Source organism: Peromyscus maniculatus, chromosome X (genome assembly GCF_049852395.1).
Source record: "Peromyscus maniculatus bairdii isolate BWxNUB_F1_BW_parent chromosome X, HU_Pman_BW_mat_3.1, whole genome shotgun sequence".
NCBI classification, from domain to species: Eukaryota; Metazoa; Chordata; class Mammalia; order Rodentia; family Cricetidae; genus Peromyscus; species Peromyscus maniculatus.
In genome coordinates this window covers 113,333,441-113,350,691 of record NC_134875.1, presented here as the reverse complement: position 1 = coordinate 113,350,691, position 17,251 = coordinate 113,333,441, and the positions used below count along the sequence as shown (strand labels likewise).

Here is a 17,251-nt window from a genome sequence, read left to right as displayed (position 1 = left end):
GGCTGATACACAGAAGACAGCAAAACAGGAAGAAAAGAAAGGAAAGAAGTTTTCCGAATAAGAAGTCAAAATATAGGTAGGTAAGCAGGTACCACTGGCATAATTCTTTACATCATCACCTGTGTGGCCAAAGATGACTAGGAAATAAGTAAGGCCTCAAACGAATGAACCAACTCTCTGTCAAACTCACAAAACACAGACAGAACAAACGCAGGAAGACAAGAAGGACAACTCAGAGTGAGACTGTCAAAGAAATGAAGAGCTCACACCAGACACCAACAATAGACAGAGTAAAACCTGACTCTTGTCCCCCAGACTTCCACGACATAGGAATAAAACTTAAACATCTGTAGATCAATGCTTCTGACCCCACAGGTAGAAGTTTCAGCATGTGATTTCAGGTGTACTAGGGTATAGAGAAAAAAAAAGCCCGAGAACAGAATTGATTGTTGTGGCACATGCTGGCTCCCGAAAGCTGTTGGGTCCCTGTTTTAAGTTCAGGGTCGGGGAAAGGAGTATGGCAACGCTGCCTAGTGAGTGCTCTGTCAGGGCATCTGTTGAGCCTTATTCAAAGTACCACCTAGGGAGACAACCTGTCAACTGACTGCCCCCAGGCACCAAGAGGCAGGGGGACACACAAAGACCTCCAGCAGACCTAGGATTGGCTACAGGCTCATTCACAGGGAACCCAGAACGCATCATGGAAGAGATCCATTCCTTTCCTTCTGGACACCAGAGCCACTAACCTGGTCCTAGGAGTTTGGGGTCTCACCTCTCCTTGTTGTCTATTGTCGGGGTACAGAGGACAGCCTTACCTACCTCACCAGATTTCATTGTACTTTCAGTGTTACTTAATGAGAAAGATTTTACAGCTAAGGTAGGAACTTTCATTTCATGTGCCTCACTCCAGACCTGTTAGCAGTGCTTCTCCTCCTCATACACACAGACAGGTCCCTGATCTCTGCCTTGTCCCTAGTTCCAAAGGCCTAATAATGAAAACAGGGGCCTTAAATAATCTCTCTCTGATAAAGCTGAAATAAGAACTCATGCAGCACAAGCTTTTCTCTTCCCAGTTCCCTCTTCTAATTCACCCCTCAGCTAATGGCTGCTTCGGACCACCACAGAATTGGAGTCCAGGAATCATCAAGCAAGAAACAATAACAGCTAAAAGGTATTTAAACGCCCAGACCCAAAAGTGTGTGGGTTCTACAAACCAGACTTTAATATGACCGTCTATTAATGTTAAATTCTCTCAACAATTGATCACCTGTTTCTCCTGGATGCTAAATTAGTGAACAGGTGCCTTAAATAATCTGTCTCTGATAAATCTTAAAAACGTGTTCCAATCTCTCTGTCTCTCTCATGAACACTAGAGTACTAAACACTACCATGGTCACTAATTTTCTCATGGCTGCTTCTTAACATGTTCAAAATTTCTCCCAAGCCCCAGAAACCAGCTGAACTCCATCTGGACAGGTCCGATCTACTTCAGGCTTTCAAGGTCCCACCAGCAGCCATCCTGTCAGACACAAAAGCAGCCAGGGTGCCAAGCCAAGAGGGATGGACGGCTCCAGAGGAGCAGGACAGCCCACCATCTCAGGACGCCTGTCTAACTATAAAAAACCCCTTCCCTACAAGCCCCTAAGAGCCAAAGAGTGCCCACCAAGTCAGCTGGAAAGCAGTTTTTCTGTGAAAAACAACGCCCCTATTCCTATTCACTTGCTGTTTAGAATAAGCCAAAAGTCTAGAATGTTAGGATCCTGCCCTCCCTCCCGAACATGCACAGCTTGGGGTCTTGCGTCTTATGTCATCAGGGGGTGCAGGCAATTATGTACCCGCCTTAAAAAGTCAGACAAGAGGCCCAACTGTGTCTCTCTGTCTCTCTCTGTCTCTGTCTCTCTGTCTCTCTCTCTCTTTCCTCTCTGCTCTCTCTGCTCTGTTCCTGCCATCTTTCTTTCTCTCCAGGCCTGGATATCTTTCCTCCTAACGCATCCTTGCTTCTAAGAAATCTATTTGTAACTCTGGTAGTCGTGGCCATGGCCTGTGACTTCTCCACTGGTAACCAGCGCCACCAACGATCACCATTTACCTTTCAGGACCCACACCTACAATCCCACTACTAGGGAGGAAGCAGAAGGTGTTATCATGTTGTACCTCAGGTCAGCACAGCACAGGTACCAGTTTCCAGGTCATACTCTCTTAGAAAAACAAAAAGGCCATTTCAAATCCCAGAACTCAGGAGGAAGATGCATGGGGATATCCCTCAGTTCCAGACCAACGGGGATTACAAAGAAAGCTCGAGAACAACCAAAACTGTGACACTGAGAATCCCTACTGCGTAAATAAACAAATCTAAAAATATTTTCTAGAGTGGACAGGATACAACACTCCTGACATCACAGCAATGTAGACAAAGTGACAAGAGTATCCAGATTCTCAGTCCACACAAGGACACAATAAGACAATCAATATCACATTTAAGCAATGTGAAGCCTGACCTGGGTAATTTAGAAAGACCTTGGTTCAAAATTAACACGTTAAAAAAAAAAAAGGACCTTAACTCAGACAAGCATGTAAGAGTAACTGTACTCCTTAGAAGAAACTATAAACCTATCTAAAAATATGAGAATCTCAAGTGGGCAATTGCATAAAGGTGCTTGGTATAAAACAAGGCAAATAGGTTCAAACCTAAATCTTACATTGTGGATTGAAAGAACCAGCTCCAGAAAGCTGGTCTTCTGAATCTATTGCTGTAGTAAGTACAAGCGATTACATTCCAAGGGACCCAGAGCTGCAATGGCAACACAAAACACACACGTTCTCATATGTACAGAAAATATGAAAGCTTACACATACAGAAAGTGAGAGATAGAGAGAGTGACAGAGTGGGGAGGAGGGAGAGAATGAACACAAAACTAAGATATTCATCATTCATGAGTATGGCCTCTCAAGACAACACCACAATCTAAGGCTATGTGAAATCTATACACTGAAACACTTTCCATCTGGCACTACCCAGTGATGGACATAAGAACACATCAAACTAATCCTTTACATATTGTTCTAAGTGGAAACTGACAGACTATTAACACCTATTTTCCCTAGATTTGTCAATTGGAACTGGTGTATACTCCCTGCCACACGACTTCAACCCCCAAAGTAGACCCATAAAAAAACAGAAATCTAAGGACAGGGACAAATGTGGAGAAAATCAGAGGTTAAAAGGAAAAGAAAAGTGAGAAAGGAGCTGCAAAGGGACTGGAAGGGGAGAGGGAAGTTGGAAATGGAGACATGATTCAGAAAGGAAGGAAAGCATAGGAAAGAGGAAATGGTCTGGGGAAGCAGAGAAGAACTCAGAAAGTGGGGACGGAACCTAAAAAAGAACAGGGGTTCAGAAGAGAGAGAGCAAAAGGAAAGGGGAAAGAGAACTAAAGAGGACAGGGGACACAGGGTTGCAAAGGACTAAGTGTTAGGACAGGAAAAAATTTAAAAGAGAACGGGTTAGGAATGGGTAGAAATGGCAGACGAGAAAAAGAAATTTTTTTTTTTTTTTTTTTGGTTTTTCGAGACAGGGTTTCTCTGTATAGCTTTGCACCTTTCCTGGAACTCACTTGGTAGCCCAGGCTGGCCTCGAACTCACAGAGATCCGCCTGCCTCTGCCTCCCGAGTGCTGGGATTAAAGGCGTGCGCCACCACCGCCCGGCTAAGAGAAAAAGAAATTTTAAAGGGTTGCAAAGAAGAAAGAGCACAGAGGAGAAAATGGTACAGAAAGGAGTTGGAGAACTGGAGCAAAGGGAAAGGAATGGAAAAGGAGAAGAGGTAGGAAATGCATGGGAAGGAGCCAGGTCATGGGAACAGGGAAACGAACCTGGAAAGGCAAAAGTGGTGATGGTTGGGGAAAAGAGGACAGGGGTGGGGCACGTGGACAGGGGTTAGGGGTTTCACAACGGAGGCTGTGGTGGAAAAGAGAAGGGACAGAACAGAAGGGACCAGGTAAAAGGGTTCTAAAGAGGTGCAGGATGAAAAAGTTAGAAATGGGTATTGTTAAGTGGAGAAAGAAAGATGGAGGGACAGACTAGGGGTTGTCAGGAGAAAGCAGGGGAGAGGGGGAAGGAGGGGCACACAGGGAGAGAGGAGAAAGGGTTGGGCAGGGAGAAAGCACATTGGAGGCAGATAAATGGTGGGGAGTGGACCATAATGACACAGGGGACAGAGGAAGACCTGGGAAGGAGGGGAGCTTGGAATTAGCTATAGTGGAAGGGAGGGGTGAAAGGCGTGAGGAAGGGGTTGGAAAGAGAGGAAAGGGGAAAGGAGGTTGGATAGGAGAAAGGAGGTAAAGAAGTCCCTCCCCAAACGTCCCACCAATCAGCAAAGACGTTTAAAAACTGCCTGGACTGAGTCTACTGGGTTGATCTCAGTCCTCAGGGGAGCAGTTGCCATGGAGGTGGTGGGAATGGGGGGTAAGGTCGGGGGAAAGGGAGGGAGACGGGAGGGGGAGAACAAGGGAATCCGTGGCTGATATGTAGAAATGAATGGTATTGTAGAAGAAAAAAGAAAAAATAATAATATATTCATAGAAAAACAAAAACTACCACGAACGGAAAGAATGAGGCTAAACCACTCAAATCTGTAATAAAAATCGACTGGGGAAGGCACCCCACCGAATGCAACCCCGGGGTCTAACGGAAAAGGAAAGGACTCGAACGTTCCAGAAAGCCCTCAAGGGGCCACGCTTAAGTGAGACGACGCCTGAGGAGAAACGGGGGCCTTGGGGTGGAGGAACCCCGAGAAACAAGTCTACTCACTGCCATGGTGAGCAGAGGGCTCCACTGGGCCGATGTCAGCACTCGGCATCCAAGGAGAGGGCCCACAACTCTGAGAAAGGCCACAAGCCGGCCGCGAAAGCCCCGAAAAGGCCTCAGCGCCTAGGCGCCACAGATGCCGGCCCCACGGCCCACACTGTCCACCAGACACCAGGGCATTCTGGGAACCGGAAGTGAGCAACCTTCTACAGCGCCCCCTACTGGAAGGGCGGCACAGACAGCCTGCGGCCCGGGGCCACGGCCTGCTTTGCAGAAGCTGGCCCCTCCAGCTTACTATGGAGAGGGAAATGGAGGAGGAGTTGGATCTCAGCCCCAATACTCACCTGACTTTCGGGTAGCAGGGATCCTACAAGAACTCACACAGGATTTATAACTGAGCCATGAGTGCAAAGCACAGAAGAGTGCTTTAACGGAGACTGCACGGGAAGGAATTGCCCTATCTCTTCTCCTGGGGCTTTTCTAGGAGGATCACCCTACTTCCCAGGGGCCTTTAACATAGGGAAAGGGCTGTGATGGGGGGGCGCTTGTCTAGGAAAAGAAAGTATTTGCAAAGAGGCAGGAAGAAAAAGGGGTACTTTGCAAAAGTGGGGGTAAGTCTCAGGGGGAGGTGTTCGTGGCTACAGGGGAGAGGGCGCGGAGAGGAAAAGGTCGAGAAAGGGATAAAGGTATGGAAAGTGGAGAAATCTCTGAACAGGGAAGAAGAGGCTTAGGAAGGCACAAAGGGTGGGAACTTGGAAAAGCATGGGGGAAGGGGAAAAGGGGAAGGGATAGGGATCAGACAGAGAAGAGGCACAAAAGGAAGAAGAGGGCTTGGGAATGGGAAAGAGGTGGCAGGGAGTAAAAGGGTGGGAAATGAGGAAAGGACTGTGTAAGGAGAAATGGGAGCGATTTTTAAAATGGAAATCTGGCCAGGATGCCAGCACAGGACTTTAATCCCAGGCCTCCTGGAGCAGAAATAGGAGATTCTCTTAACTCCAGACCACCCTGGTCTACACAACGAAATCCACGTAACAGAAGCACGTGGACAGAGCCTATATCTATGGCAAACAAAAATAATAATAATCGTAATAATCACGGCAGTGAAAATAATAACATCAATATCATTTACAACAATAACAACAACATAGCGGAAGACCACTGCAGGCCAAAAAGGCAAAGAGGGTTTAGAAAGGGGAATAGAGGTGTATGAAGGTTCTCCTGCCTTGAAATGGGAAAATGGTTTAGAGTTCTGTACATGGGAAGAGAGAAATACAATGACAATCGGGGGTGGGGGTGTGGGGGGCTAAAAACTGGTGAAGGAAAGAAAGGACCTGGGTTTACAATAGAGAGAGGCAGCAGGGAATGGGGAAATGGGTGTAATGGTGGAAGGGAAAAAGCAGAATGGCCAGAAGTCTTGGGGGATGAACTAGGGGAAGGGAGGAGTTACAAGAAGAGGAGGAGGGGAGGAGAGGCAGGGCAAAAAGACACAGGAGTTGGACAAGGCAATAGGCAAAAAGAAAGGATGGGAAGGGGATGCAGAAGAGGAGGGGAAGGAAAGACAATGTGGAGGAGCAAAGGTTACAGAGGGAAAAGGAAAAGACACTGAAAACACAAAATCAGGAGAGAAATTCAACCCCTGCTGGCCAATGCCACCCAGCCCTTGGGAGGCAGCCATCAGGAGGGAAAAAGGAAAGACATCAATTCTGGACAGACAGGACGAATGAGCCAATGAACACCTGAAAGAACCAACCAATGATGACACACAATGGGTGTCACCGGGACAAGGGGTTTCATTAAGCATACTAAGCTGTGAAAATGACTTAAACGGAGGAGATACACACCTGTGACACTGTCAAAGAAGCAGATATTCAAAATAATCGCCTACAATAAGCTCTCCAATCGGCAAAACTGAATAGTCTGACAGCACTAAGATTTGACAACGATGCAGACCAACAGATTCTTTTGCATATTCTTCTCTGGGAACAATTGAACCTTGCTTTAGAATCCATTTAGCCCTATGTGACACAAGGGATAGTCAGTCACTCGTAGATTCAGCTCTCAGACACGGTCACATGGGATTTCTATGGTCAGGTGCCTCTTCTCAAGGCAGCAAGTGACAGAAATAACAAACCTCTACAAATTGCCACAAATCCACCTCACAAAAGGGTTTTTTACAATCAAAGTAGGCATGCGTTCTCCGGACAGTATCTTTGTTAAGGCTGTTTCTCAACGTGAATAAATTACAGACAGGACACCAACTAAGGATGATTCTGTACAGGTCCACATGATCTAAATGCATGTGAATGCAAATATCTGAAACAGCATTCTCTCATTTCTACAAAGACACCATCTCACTGAAAGGAGGAATGGATATGATCTGGGACTAGCCAGGCAGACCTGTACTCCAGCCAGCTGTTTGAGAGTTGGAGGAGAGCACATCTATACTTCCAAACCTACCTAGTGACACAACAGTCATAAAGCTGGCCTAGGGCACAGCCAAGAATACGTTTCCTCACAAAAAAAGTCCTGAAAACCCTAGAGTAGGTTAGAGGATTTTAAGGGCTAGGTCTCTCTGCAGATTTCCCTGGGGCCCTGATGGATGAAGAAATAACTTCGTTTCTTGTCTACAAACTGCTACATGCTATAAGGTTAAGAGCCTTTTTTGGTGTTTTCAATCCTGTAATATATATATATACATATATATGTATATATAGAAAATATACATATATTAATGATATATACATATATCTAATGCATACATGTGTGTATATGTTTATATGTACGTATAGATTCACTGTCCTTGTCCTCTGAGCCATCCTGAAGCAAGAAAAATTTAAGACATTAAGCTGCATCCTTACCCCCAGTCCCTTTCCTCGCTGTGGTTTAGAATTTTGATTTTTTTACTGTGTACTCCTGTTTGATATCGATTATAATGACCAGATTTCTGAGGGTACCGGATAACAATCAAATCATGTTCATACTGTTGGTCTGGACAATCTTGTGTCTACACAGACATCACATAACCCATCAATATGAAACTCATTTGACCATGTTATTAAATATTTTCTCTTTATAGTCTCAGCTATACGACGTTCCCATGTCTTTAAAGTTACTGAAAGGTTTGCAGGGAAGCCGAGGCAGGCAGATTTCTCAAATGAAAGCAAAGACTCTAAGTGCTTCAGCAATACACCACAAGAACCTGTCCACAACAGCAAAAGCAGCACGTGAGGGAAGAGAAAGAGCTCCTTAGAATCCTCCTAACCTACGGTATTTTACTCCCAAGCCCTCTGCCTCTTCCTCCAGGCAGTCCCTCTGGCCTGCCTTCTCTTATTTTTGTCAATATCACGGCTATACTTACTCCTCCTTCTCCCAAACTCTGGGGTCCATGTTCAGGAATCAGTTGTCCTAGATCAGCAGGTGGTTCTCCAGTGACAGGTTGCTGAGAAAGAGATGACCAGGGGATGAGAAGTTAGAGAAGATAGGAAAGCTTGGGATCAGGCATGCTTACACAAGCTGACTGCCAATGGAAGCAAGCACCAGGTCATTAGTAAATGCTGCATCCTATATACAGGTTTCACAAAAGGAAAAAGGGGACAGGATCACCAAAAAAATCTCATACAAGTGGACCAAGTCAGCAGGAAGTCAATGAAGCAACGATGCACAAACGTAACACACAGCAGTTCCAGTGAGGCACAAACTGAGCAGACAGAGACCACAGGAATGATAAGCATGGCCTGTCCAGGTGGGAGGACCTGGGTTCTGTTGTAGGGAGTCATTCCAGCTTGGATCTGGCAGTTCCAACCCCCACTGAGACTCTGCCAACTGTCATACCTACGAGGCGGGATCAGGGGAGGCACCTGGCCACCCAAGAGCTGGATGGGCCAGCGCTCTCTCTGTGTGCTTTCTCTGTGCCAGGATGCTGAATGGTGAAGGTGGACTGTGCAGAGCTCCAGAGAACACCGCTGGATTGCGATACACCTTCTCCAGACCCTGCGACCTACCTATTACTTAATTTGTGAGTTACGCCATAAAATAAATATCCTTTTGACTATGTGGAGTGGCCAAAATAATTTCTCCAATAGGGTTCTCAGGATCCCAAGATACCACAACCGTGGGGGCCTCACTCCAGGCAATTACTGGCCTTGTGAAGCATGTTCTTGGATTTAGACCAGGAATTAAGATCCTTCTCCACACATCTGTGCCTCACAGGAAGCCCCAGACAAGTCAGTGGCAACAACAGGATCTTAAGACTAAACATCTAATAAAATACAACAGTTTATTCATAAAGGGCCTGAAATCCGGGAGTTCAAGAGGCAAAGGAGGAAGAGCCCAGGGTTGAAAGGTTGGCCATCTCTGGAGCACAATGAAATGGATGGATGTCCAGGCATACATACATCCATCCTTACGCACGTTTTAACCACCCAGAGAAGGCATGAGATAGTTGCCGTGAATGACCACACTCTCAAAACAGCTCCTTGTAGTAGACATTGACACAGGTCTAAAACAAAATGACACTGGATGCAGCATGAGAAGTGGAAACAAAACTGAAGTTCCCATTAATCCATTCCATATAAACTGAGCAGAAATCATAAATCTGGGTATGTCAAAGGACCCTGTATTCCAGAAATAGGAAAGGCTGATGAAGGAAGATGCCTTAAGCCCAGGAATTTAAGGCCTGGCCTGGGAAACCTCAAGAGACCTGCTCTCAAGGACAAATAAAGGTCCATAATTTTTGGGTCACACAGGGAGCTATGAAGGGCCTCACACTCTAGAGGCACTCCTTATCCAAAATCCAACCACCTGAACTATTCTCTCATCCCCTGGCCATTTCCCCAGAGTTCTGCACAATCCTATGTCTTTGCACCGTCTTCTCTACTTCTTAAGCCCTGGCTTTCTTGGGAACAGGACAAGTTCTTTCAGGATAATAAAGGGGATATCTGTTTCTATTTTCAAGAGGAAAACTCCTGCTTCCATGGTGTGTACATTTACAAACCTAACCAATCATAAGACATAGGTAACACACTCTCACAGGTTTTAAGAGCAAGGCATACGAAAACCCTGACACACACCACTCTCCTACCCAAAACTAATAGGCTGATACACAGAAGACAGCAAAACAGGAAGAAAAGAAAGGAAAGAAGATTTCCGAATAAGAAGTCAAGATATAGGTAGGTAAGCAGGTACCACTGGCATGATTCTTTACAACATCACTTGTGTGGCCAAAGATGACTAGGAAATAAGAAAGGCCTCAAACGAATGAGCCAACTCTCTGTCAAAATCACAAAACACAGACAGAACAAACGCAGGAAGACAAGAAGGACAACTCAGAGTGAGACTGTCAAAGAAACGAAGAGCTCACACCAGACACCAACAGTAGACAGAGTAAAACCTGACTCTTGTCCTCCAGACCTCCCTGACAAAGGACTAAACTTAAACATCTGTAGAGCAAGGCTTCCGACCCCACAGGTGGAAGTTTCAGCATGTCGTTTAAGGTATACTATGGTAGAGAGAAAAAAAGCACGAGAACAGAATTGATTGTCGTGGCACATGCGGGCTCCCGAAAGCTGTTGGGTCCCTGTTTTAAGATCAGGGCCTGGAGAGGGCGAGGGGAAATGGCCACACAGCCTAGTGAGTGCTCTGTCAGGGCATCAGTTGAGCCTTATTCAAAGTACCACCTAGGGAGACAACCTGTCAACTGACTGCCCCCAGGCACCAAGAGGCAGGGGGACACACAAAGACCTCCAGCAGACCTAGGCTTGGCTACAGGCTCATTCACAGGGAACCCAGAACACATCATGGAAGAGATCCATTCCTTTCCGTCTCAACACCAGAGCCACTAACCTGGTCTGGAGTTTGGGGGCCTCACCTCTCCTTATTTGCCTATTGTCAGGGTAGGGAGGAGAGCCTTACCTACTTCACCAGATTTAATTGTACTTTCAGTGTTACTTAATGAGAAAGATTTTACAGCTAAGGTAGGAACTTTCATTTCATGTGCCTCACTCCAGACCTGTTAGCAGTGCTTCTCCTCCTCATACACACAGACAGGTCCCTGATCTCTGCCATGTCCCTAGTTCCAAAGGCCTAATAATGAAAACAGGGGCCTTAAATAATCTGTCTCTGATAAAGCTGAAATAAGTTATCATGGACCACAACCTTTTCTCTTCCCAGTTCCCTCTTCTAATTCGCCCCTCAGCTAATGGCTGCTTCCAACCATCACAGAATTGGAGTCCAGGGATCATCAAGCAAGAAACTATAACAGCTAAAAGGTATTTAAACCCCCAGACCTAAAAGTGTCTGGGTTCTACAAACCAGACATTAATATGACCGTCTATTGATGTTAAATTCTCTCAACAATTGATCACCTGTTTCTCCTGGATGCTAAATTAGTGAACAGGTGCCTTAAATAATTTGTCTCTGATAAATCTTAAAAACGTGTTCCAATCTCTCTGTCTCTCTCATGAACACTAGAGTACTAAACACTACCATGGTCACTAATTTTCTCATGGCTGCTTCTTAACATGTTCAAAATTTCTCCCAAGCCCCAGAAACTAGCTGAACTCCATCTGGACAGGTCCGATCTACTTCAGGCTTTCTCTGTCTCACTAGCATCCATCCTGTCAGACACAATAGCAGCCAGGGTGCCAAGCCAAGAGGGATGGACAGCTCCAGAGGAGCAGGATAGCCCACCATCCCAGGACGCCTGTCTACTTCTCAAAAACCCCTTCCCTACAAGCCCCTAAGAGCCAAACAGTGCCCACCAAGTCAGCTGGAAAGCAGTTTTTCTGTGAAAAACAATGCCCCTATTCCTATTCACTTGCTTTTTAGAATAAGCCAAAATTCTAGAATGTTAGGATCCTGCCCTCACTCCCGAAAATGCACAGCTTGGGGTCTTGCATCTTACGTCATCAGGGGGTGCTGGTTTTTATGTATCCGCCTTAAAAAGTCAGACAAGAGGCCCACCATGTGTCTCTCTGTCTCTCTGTCTCTCTGTCTCTCTCTGTCCCCTGTGCTCTCTCTGCTCTGTTCCTGCCAACGTTCATTCTCTCCAGGCCTGGATATATTTCCTCCTATTGCATCCTTGCTTCTAAAAAAGCTCCTTGTAATTCTGGTAGTCGTGGCCATGGCCTGTGACTTCTCCACTGGTAACCAGCGACACCAACCATCACCATATACCTTTCAAGACCCACATCTACAATCCCACTACTAGGGAGGAAGCAGAAGTTGTTATCATGTTGTACCTCAGGTTAGCAGAGCACAGGTACCAGTTTCCAGGTCATACTATCTTAGAAAAACAAAAAGGCCATTTCAAATCCCAGCACTCAGGCGGAAGAGGTATGGGGATATCTCTCAGTTCGAGACCAGCCTGGACTACAAAGAAAGCTCAAGAACAACCAAAACTGTGACACTGAGAATCCATGCTGTGTAAATAAAAAATTCTAAAAATATTTTCCAGAGTGGACAGGATACAACACTCCTGACATCACAGCATTGTAGACACAGTGACAAGATTATCCAGATCCTCAGTCCATGAAAGGACACAATAAGACAATCAATGTCACATTTAAGCAATTTGAAGCCTGATCTGGGTAATTTAGAAAGACCTTGATTCAAAATTAAAATGTTAATAAAACAGGACCTTAACTCAGCCAAGCATGTAAGAGTAACTCAGAAGAAACTATAAACCTATCTAAAAAAATGAGAGCCTCACGTGGGTAATCTCATAATGTGCTTGGTATAAAAATGGGTAAATAGGTTGAAACCTAAACCTTACATTGTGGATTGAAAGAACCAGCTCCAGAAAGCTGTTCTTGTGAATCTATTGCTGCAGTAAGTACAAGCGATTACCTTCCAAGGGACACAGACCTGAAATGGCAACACAAAACACACACGTTCTCACATGTACAGAAAATATGTAAGCATACACGCACACATGCACAGAAAGAGAGAGAGACAGAGAGAGAGAGACAGAGAGAGAGAGAAACAGAGTGGGGGAGGGAATGAACACAAAACTAAGAGATTCATCATTCATGAGAATTCCTCTCAAGACACCACCACAATCTAAGGCTATGTGAAATCTACACTGAAAAACTTTACACCTGGCACTACCCAGTGATGGACATAAGAACACAGATCAAACTAATCCTTTACATATTGTTCTAAGTGGAAACTAACAGACTATTAACACCTTTTTCCCCAGATTCGTCAACTGCAACAGGTATACACTCCCCTCCACACGACTTCCTCCCCCAAAATAGAGAGATATAAGGACAGGGACAAATGTGGAGAAAATCAGAGGTTAAAAGGAAAAGAAAAGTGAGAAAGGAGCTGCAAAGAGACTGGAAGGGGAGAGGGAAGATGGAAATGGAGACATGAATCAGAAAGGAAGGAAAGCATAGGAAAGAGGAAATGGTCTGGGGAAGCAGAGAAGAACTGAGAAAGTGGGGACGGTACCTAAAAAAGAACAGGGGTTCAGAAGAGAGAGAGCAAAAGGAAAGGGGAAAGAGAACTAAAGAGGACAGGGAAAACAGGGTTGCAAAGGACTAAGTGTTAGGACAGGAAAAAATTTAAAAGAGAACGGGTTAGGAATGGGTAGAAATGGCAGACGAGAGAAAGAAATTTTAAAGGGTTACAAAGAAGAAAGAGCACAGAGGAGAAAATGGTACAGAAAGGAGTTGGAGAACTGGAGCAAAGGGAAAGGAATGGAAAAGGAGAAGAGGTAGGAAATGCATGGGAAGGAGCCAGGTCATGGGAACAGGGAAACGAACCTGGAAAGGCAAAAGTGGTGATGGTTGGGGAAAAGAGGACAGGGGTGGGGCACGTGGACAGGGGTTAGGGGTTTCACAACGGAGGCTGTGGTGGAAAAGAGAGGGGACAGAACAGAAGGGACCAGGTAAAAGGGTTCTAAAGAGGTGCAGGATGAAAAAGATAGAAATGGGTATTGTTAAGTGGAGAAAGAAAGATGGACAACAGACTAGGGGTTGTCAGGAGAAAGCAGGGGAGAGGGGGAAGGAGGGGCACACAGGGAGAGAGGAGAGAGAAGGGGTTGGGCAGGGAGAAAGCACATTGGAGGCAGATAAATGGTGGGGAGTGGACCATAATGACACAGGGGACAGAGGAAGCCCTGGGAAGGAGGGGAGCTTGGAATTAGCTATAGTGGAAGGGAGGGGTGAAAGGCGTGAGGAAGGGGTTGGAAAGAGAGGAAAGGGGAAAGGAGGTTGGATAGGAGAAAGGAGGTAAAGAAGTCCCTCCCGAAACGTCCCACCAATCAGCAAAGACGTTTAAAAACTGCCTGGACAGAGTCTACTGGGTTAATCTCAGTCCTCGGGGGAGCCGTTGCCATGGAGGTGGTGGGAATTGGGGGTACAATGGGGGAAGGGGGGGACGGGAGGGGGAGAACAAGGGAATCCGTGGCTGATATGTAGAAATGAATGGTATTGTAGAAGAAAAAAGAAAAAATAATAATATATTCATAGAAAAACAAAAACTACCACGAACGGAAAGAATGGGGCTAAACCACTCAAATCTGTAATAAAAATCGACTGGGGAAGGCATCCCACCGAATGCAACCCCTGGGTCTAACGGAAAAGGAAAGGACTCGAAAGTTCCAGAAAGCCCTCAAGGGGCCACGCTTAAGTGAGACGACGCCTGAGGAGAAACGGGGGCCTTGGGGTGGAGGAACCCCGAGAAACAAGTCTACTCACTGCCATGGTGAGCAGAGGGCTCCACTGGGCCGATGTCAGCACTCGGCATCCAAGGAGAGGGCCCACAACTCTGAGAAAGGCCACAAGCTGGCCGCGAAAGCCCCGAAAAGGCCTCAGCGCCTAGGCGCCACAGATGCCGGCCCCACGGCCCACACTGTCCACCAGACACCAGGGCATTCTGGGAACCGGAAGTGAGCAACCTTCTACAGCGCCCCCTACTGGAAGGGCGGCACAGACAGCCTGCGGCCCGGGGCCACGGCCTGCTTTGCAGAAGCTGGCCCCTCTGCTTACTATGGAGAGGGAAATGGAGGAGGAGTTGGATCTCAGCCCCAATACTCACCTGACTTTCGGGTAGCAGGGATCCTACAAGAACTCACACAGGATTTATAACTGAGCCATGAGTGCAAAGTACAGAAGAGTGCTTTAACGGAGACTGCACGGGAAGGAATTGCCCTATCTCTTCTCCTGGGGCTTTTCTAGGAGGATCACCCTACTTCCCAGGGGCCTTTAACATAGGGAAAGGGCTGTGATGGGGGGGCGCTTGTCTAGGAAAAGAAAGTATTTGCAAAGAGGCAGGAAGAAAAAGGGGTACTTTGCAAAAGTGGGGGTAAGTCTCAGGGGGAGGTGTTCATGGCTACAGGGGAGAGGGCGCGGAGAGGAAAAGGTCGAGAAAGGGATAAAGGTATGGAAAGTGGAGAAATCTCTGAACAGGGAAGAAGAGGCTTAGGAAGGCACAAAGGGTGGGAACTTGGAAAAGCATGGGGGAAGGGGAAAAGGGGAAGGGATCAGACAGAGAAGAGGCACAAAAGGAAGAAGAGGGCTTGGGAATGGGAAAGAGGTGGCAGGGAGTAAAAGGGTGGGAAATGAGGAAAGGACTGTGAAAGGAGAAATGGGAGCGATTTTTAAAATGGAAATCTGGCCAAGATGCCAGCACAGGACTTTAATCCCAGGCCTCCTGGAGCAGAAATAGGAGATTCTCTGAACTCCAGACCACCCTGGTCTACACAATGAATCCACATAGGAGAAGCATGTGGACAGGCCCTATCTCTATGGCAAACAAAAATAAAAATAATCGTAATAATCACGGCGGTGAAAATAATAACATCAATATCATTTATAACAGCAACAAAATAACGGAAGACCACTGCAGGTCGAAAAGGCAAAGAGGGTTTAGAAAGGGGAATAGAGGTGTATGAAGGTTCTCCTGCCTTGAAATGGGAAAATGGTTTAGAGTTCTGTACATGGGAAGAGAGAAATACAATGACAATCGGGGGTGGGGGTGTGGGGGGCTAAAAACTGGTGAAGGAAAGAAAGGACCTGGGTTTACAATAGAGAGAGGCAGCAGGGAATGGGGAAATGGGTGTAATGGTGGAAGGGAAAAAGCAGAATGGCCAGAAGTCTTGTCGGATGAAAAAGGGGAAGGGAGGAGTTACAAGAAGAGGAGGAGGGGAGGAGAGGCAGGGCAAAAAGACACAGGAGTTGGACAAGGCAATAGGCAAAAAGAAAGGATGGGAAGGGGATGCAGAAGAGGAAGGGAAGGAAAGACAATGTGGAGGAGCAAAGGTTACAGAGGGAAAAGACAAAAGACACTGAAAACACAAAATCAGGAGAGAAATTCAACCCCTGCTGGCCAATGCCACCCAGCCCTTGGGAGGCAGCCATCAGGAGGGAAAAAGGAAAGACATCAATTCTGGACAGACAGGACGAATGAGCCAATGAACACCTGAAAGAACCAACCAATGATGACACACAATGGGTGTCACCGGGACAAGGGGTTTCATTAAGCATACTAAGCTGTGAAAATGACTTAAACGGAGGAGAAACACACCTATGACGCTGTCAAAGAATCACATAATTTAAAGCATCTTACTTATAATTGTCTCTCCAATAATCAAAACTTAATATGGGTAATATCTATGAAGGAATGTTGTTGTCACCGGGAATTTAGTGTTGAATTAGGGAGAGGGTGCTGAATAATAAAATATCATGGTAAGGAAGGAAGTGTAAAATTAATGCATGGAAAGGCAGGGAAGAAATAAGACTATTGAAATCATTTTGGAAAATTTGAAAGTATGAATAAGTGGAAAATTTTTTCAAAAGTGCTTGGAAAAGTAAAATATATAAGGAATGTGGTCTGACATGGAAGGGACAGAATTGCAAGAAATGAGTTGGGGAGGAAAGAAAAGTTAAAAAGGGTGTTATAAATTTGTAAAAGGGGTAATGATTGTTAAAGGCAAAATTCGAATTTCATTCAAAAGGGAAATCTAATAGACCCTGGAAACCAAAATAAAAGTTTGGAAATAAAAAACAATGCAATAAGGAAACCTGCATTAAAAGGATTCAAATGGCTTAGACTTTTTAAGAAGAATGAGAAAGCTAGAATGCAAATGTAGTAAAGGATAAAGAGGACAGGCAGAAGGGGAAGGTAAGAAGGGGCTTATAATAGCAAATGGGGTTGAAGCAGGAGTGAGAGAGAGTGATAAAAGAAAAGGAAAAACATGGATAAGTGGACCTGGGAGAAAAGAGGGGCACTGGGAAAAGGGAAGGTGTTGTCAGAAGAGGCAGAATGAAAAGAGGTACTGGTGGAAAGACCATGCGCAGGACAGGATCACAGGCAAAGGCAAGGACAGGCAGGGCACAAAGTAGAGAAACTGAAGTGAAGAGAAGGCACAGAGCAAACTGAAGGGAGAAGAAAAGAAAGACATTGAAAATACAAATCAGGACAGAACTGTAAATATTGCTAGACCA

General features: G+C 45.8%; 1 protein-coding gene across 3 annotated transcripts in view; it reads right to left on the bottom strand.

Annotated features, from left to right (window-relative positions):
- Scml2 (Scm polycomb group protein like 2) overlaps positions 1-14,663 on the bottom strand; it is a 245,418-nt gene extending 230,755 nt beyond the window's left edge. For 2 of the 3 annotated variants that reach the window (XM_076562544.1, XM_076562546.1), the window contains exons 1-2: positions 14,504-14,663; positions 8,161-8,241 (exon numbers count right to left, since the gene is read on the bottom strand). In XM_076562544.1, the coding sequence (XP_076418659.1) occupies positions 8,161-8,241; positions 14,504-14,509 (87 nt within the window). In that variant the 5' untranslated portion in view covers positions 14,510-14,663. Of the gene's footprint in view, positions 1-4,805; positions 4,904-8,160; positions 8,242-14,503 lie in introns of those variants that run through there. The other variant, XM_076562547.1, reaches the window with a different exon arrangement.
- Between the last annotated feature and the right edge of the window lie 2,588 nt (positions 14,664-17,251).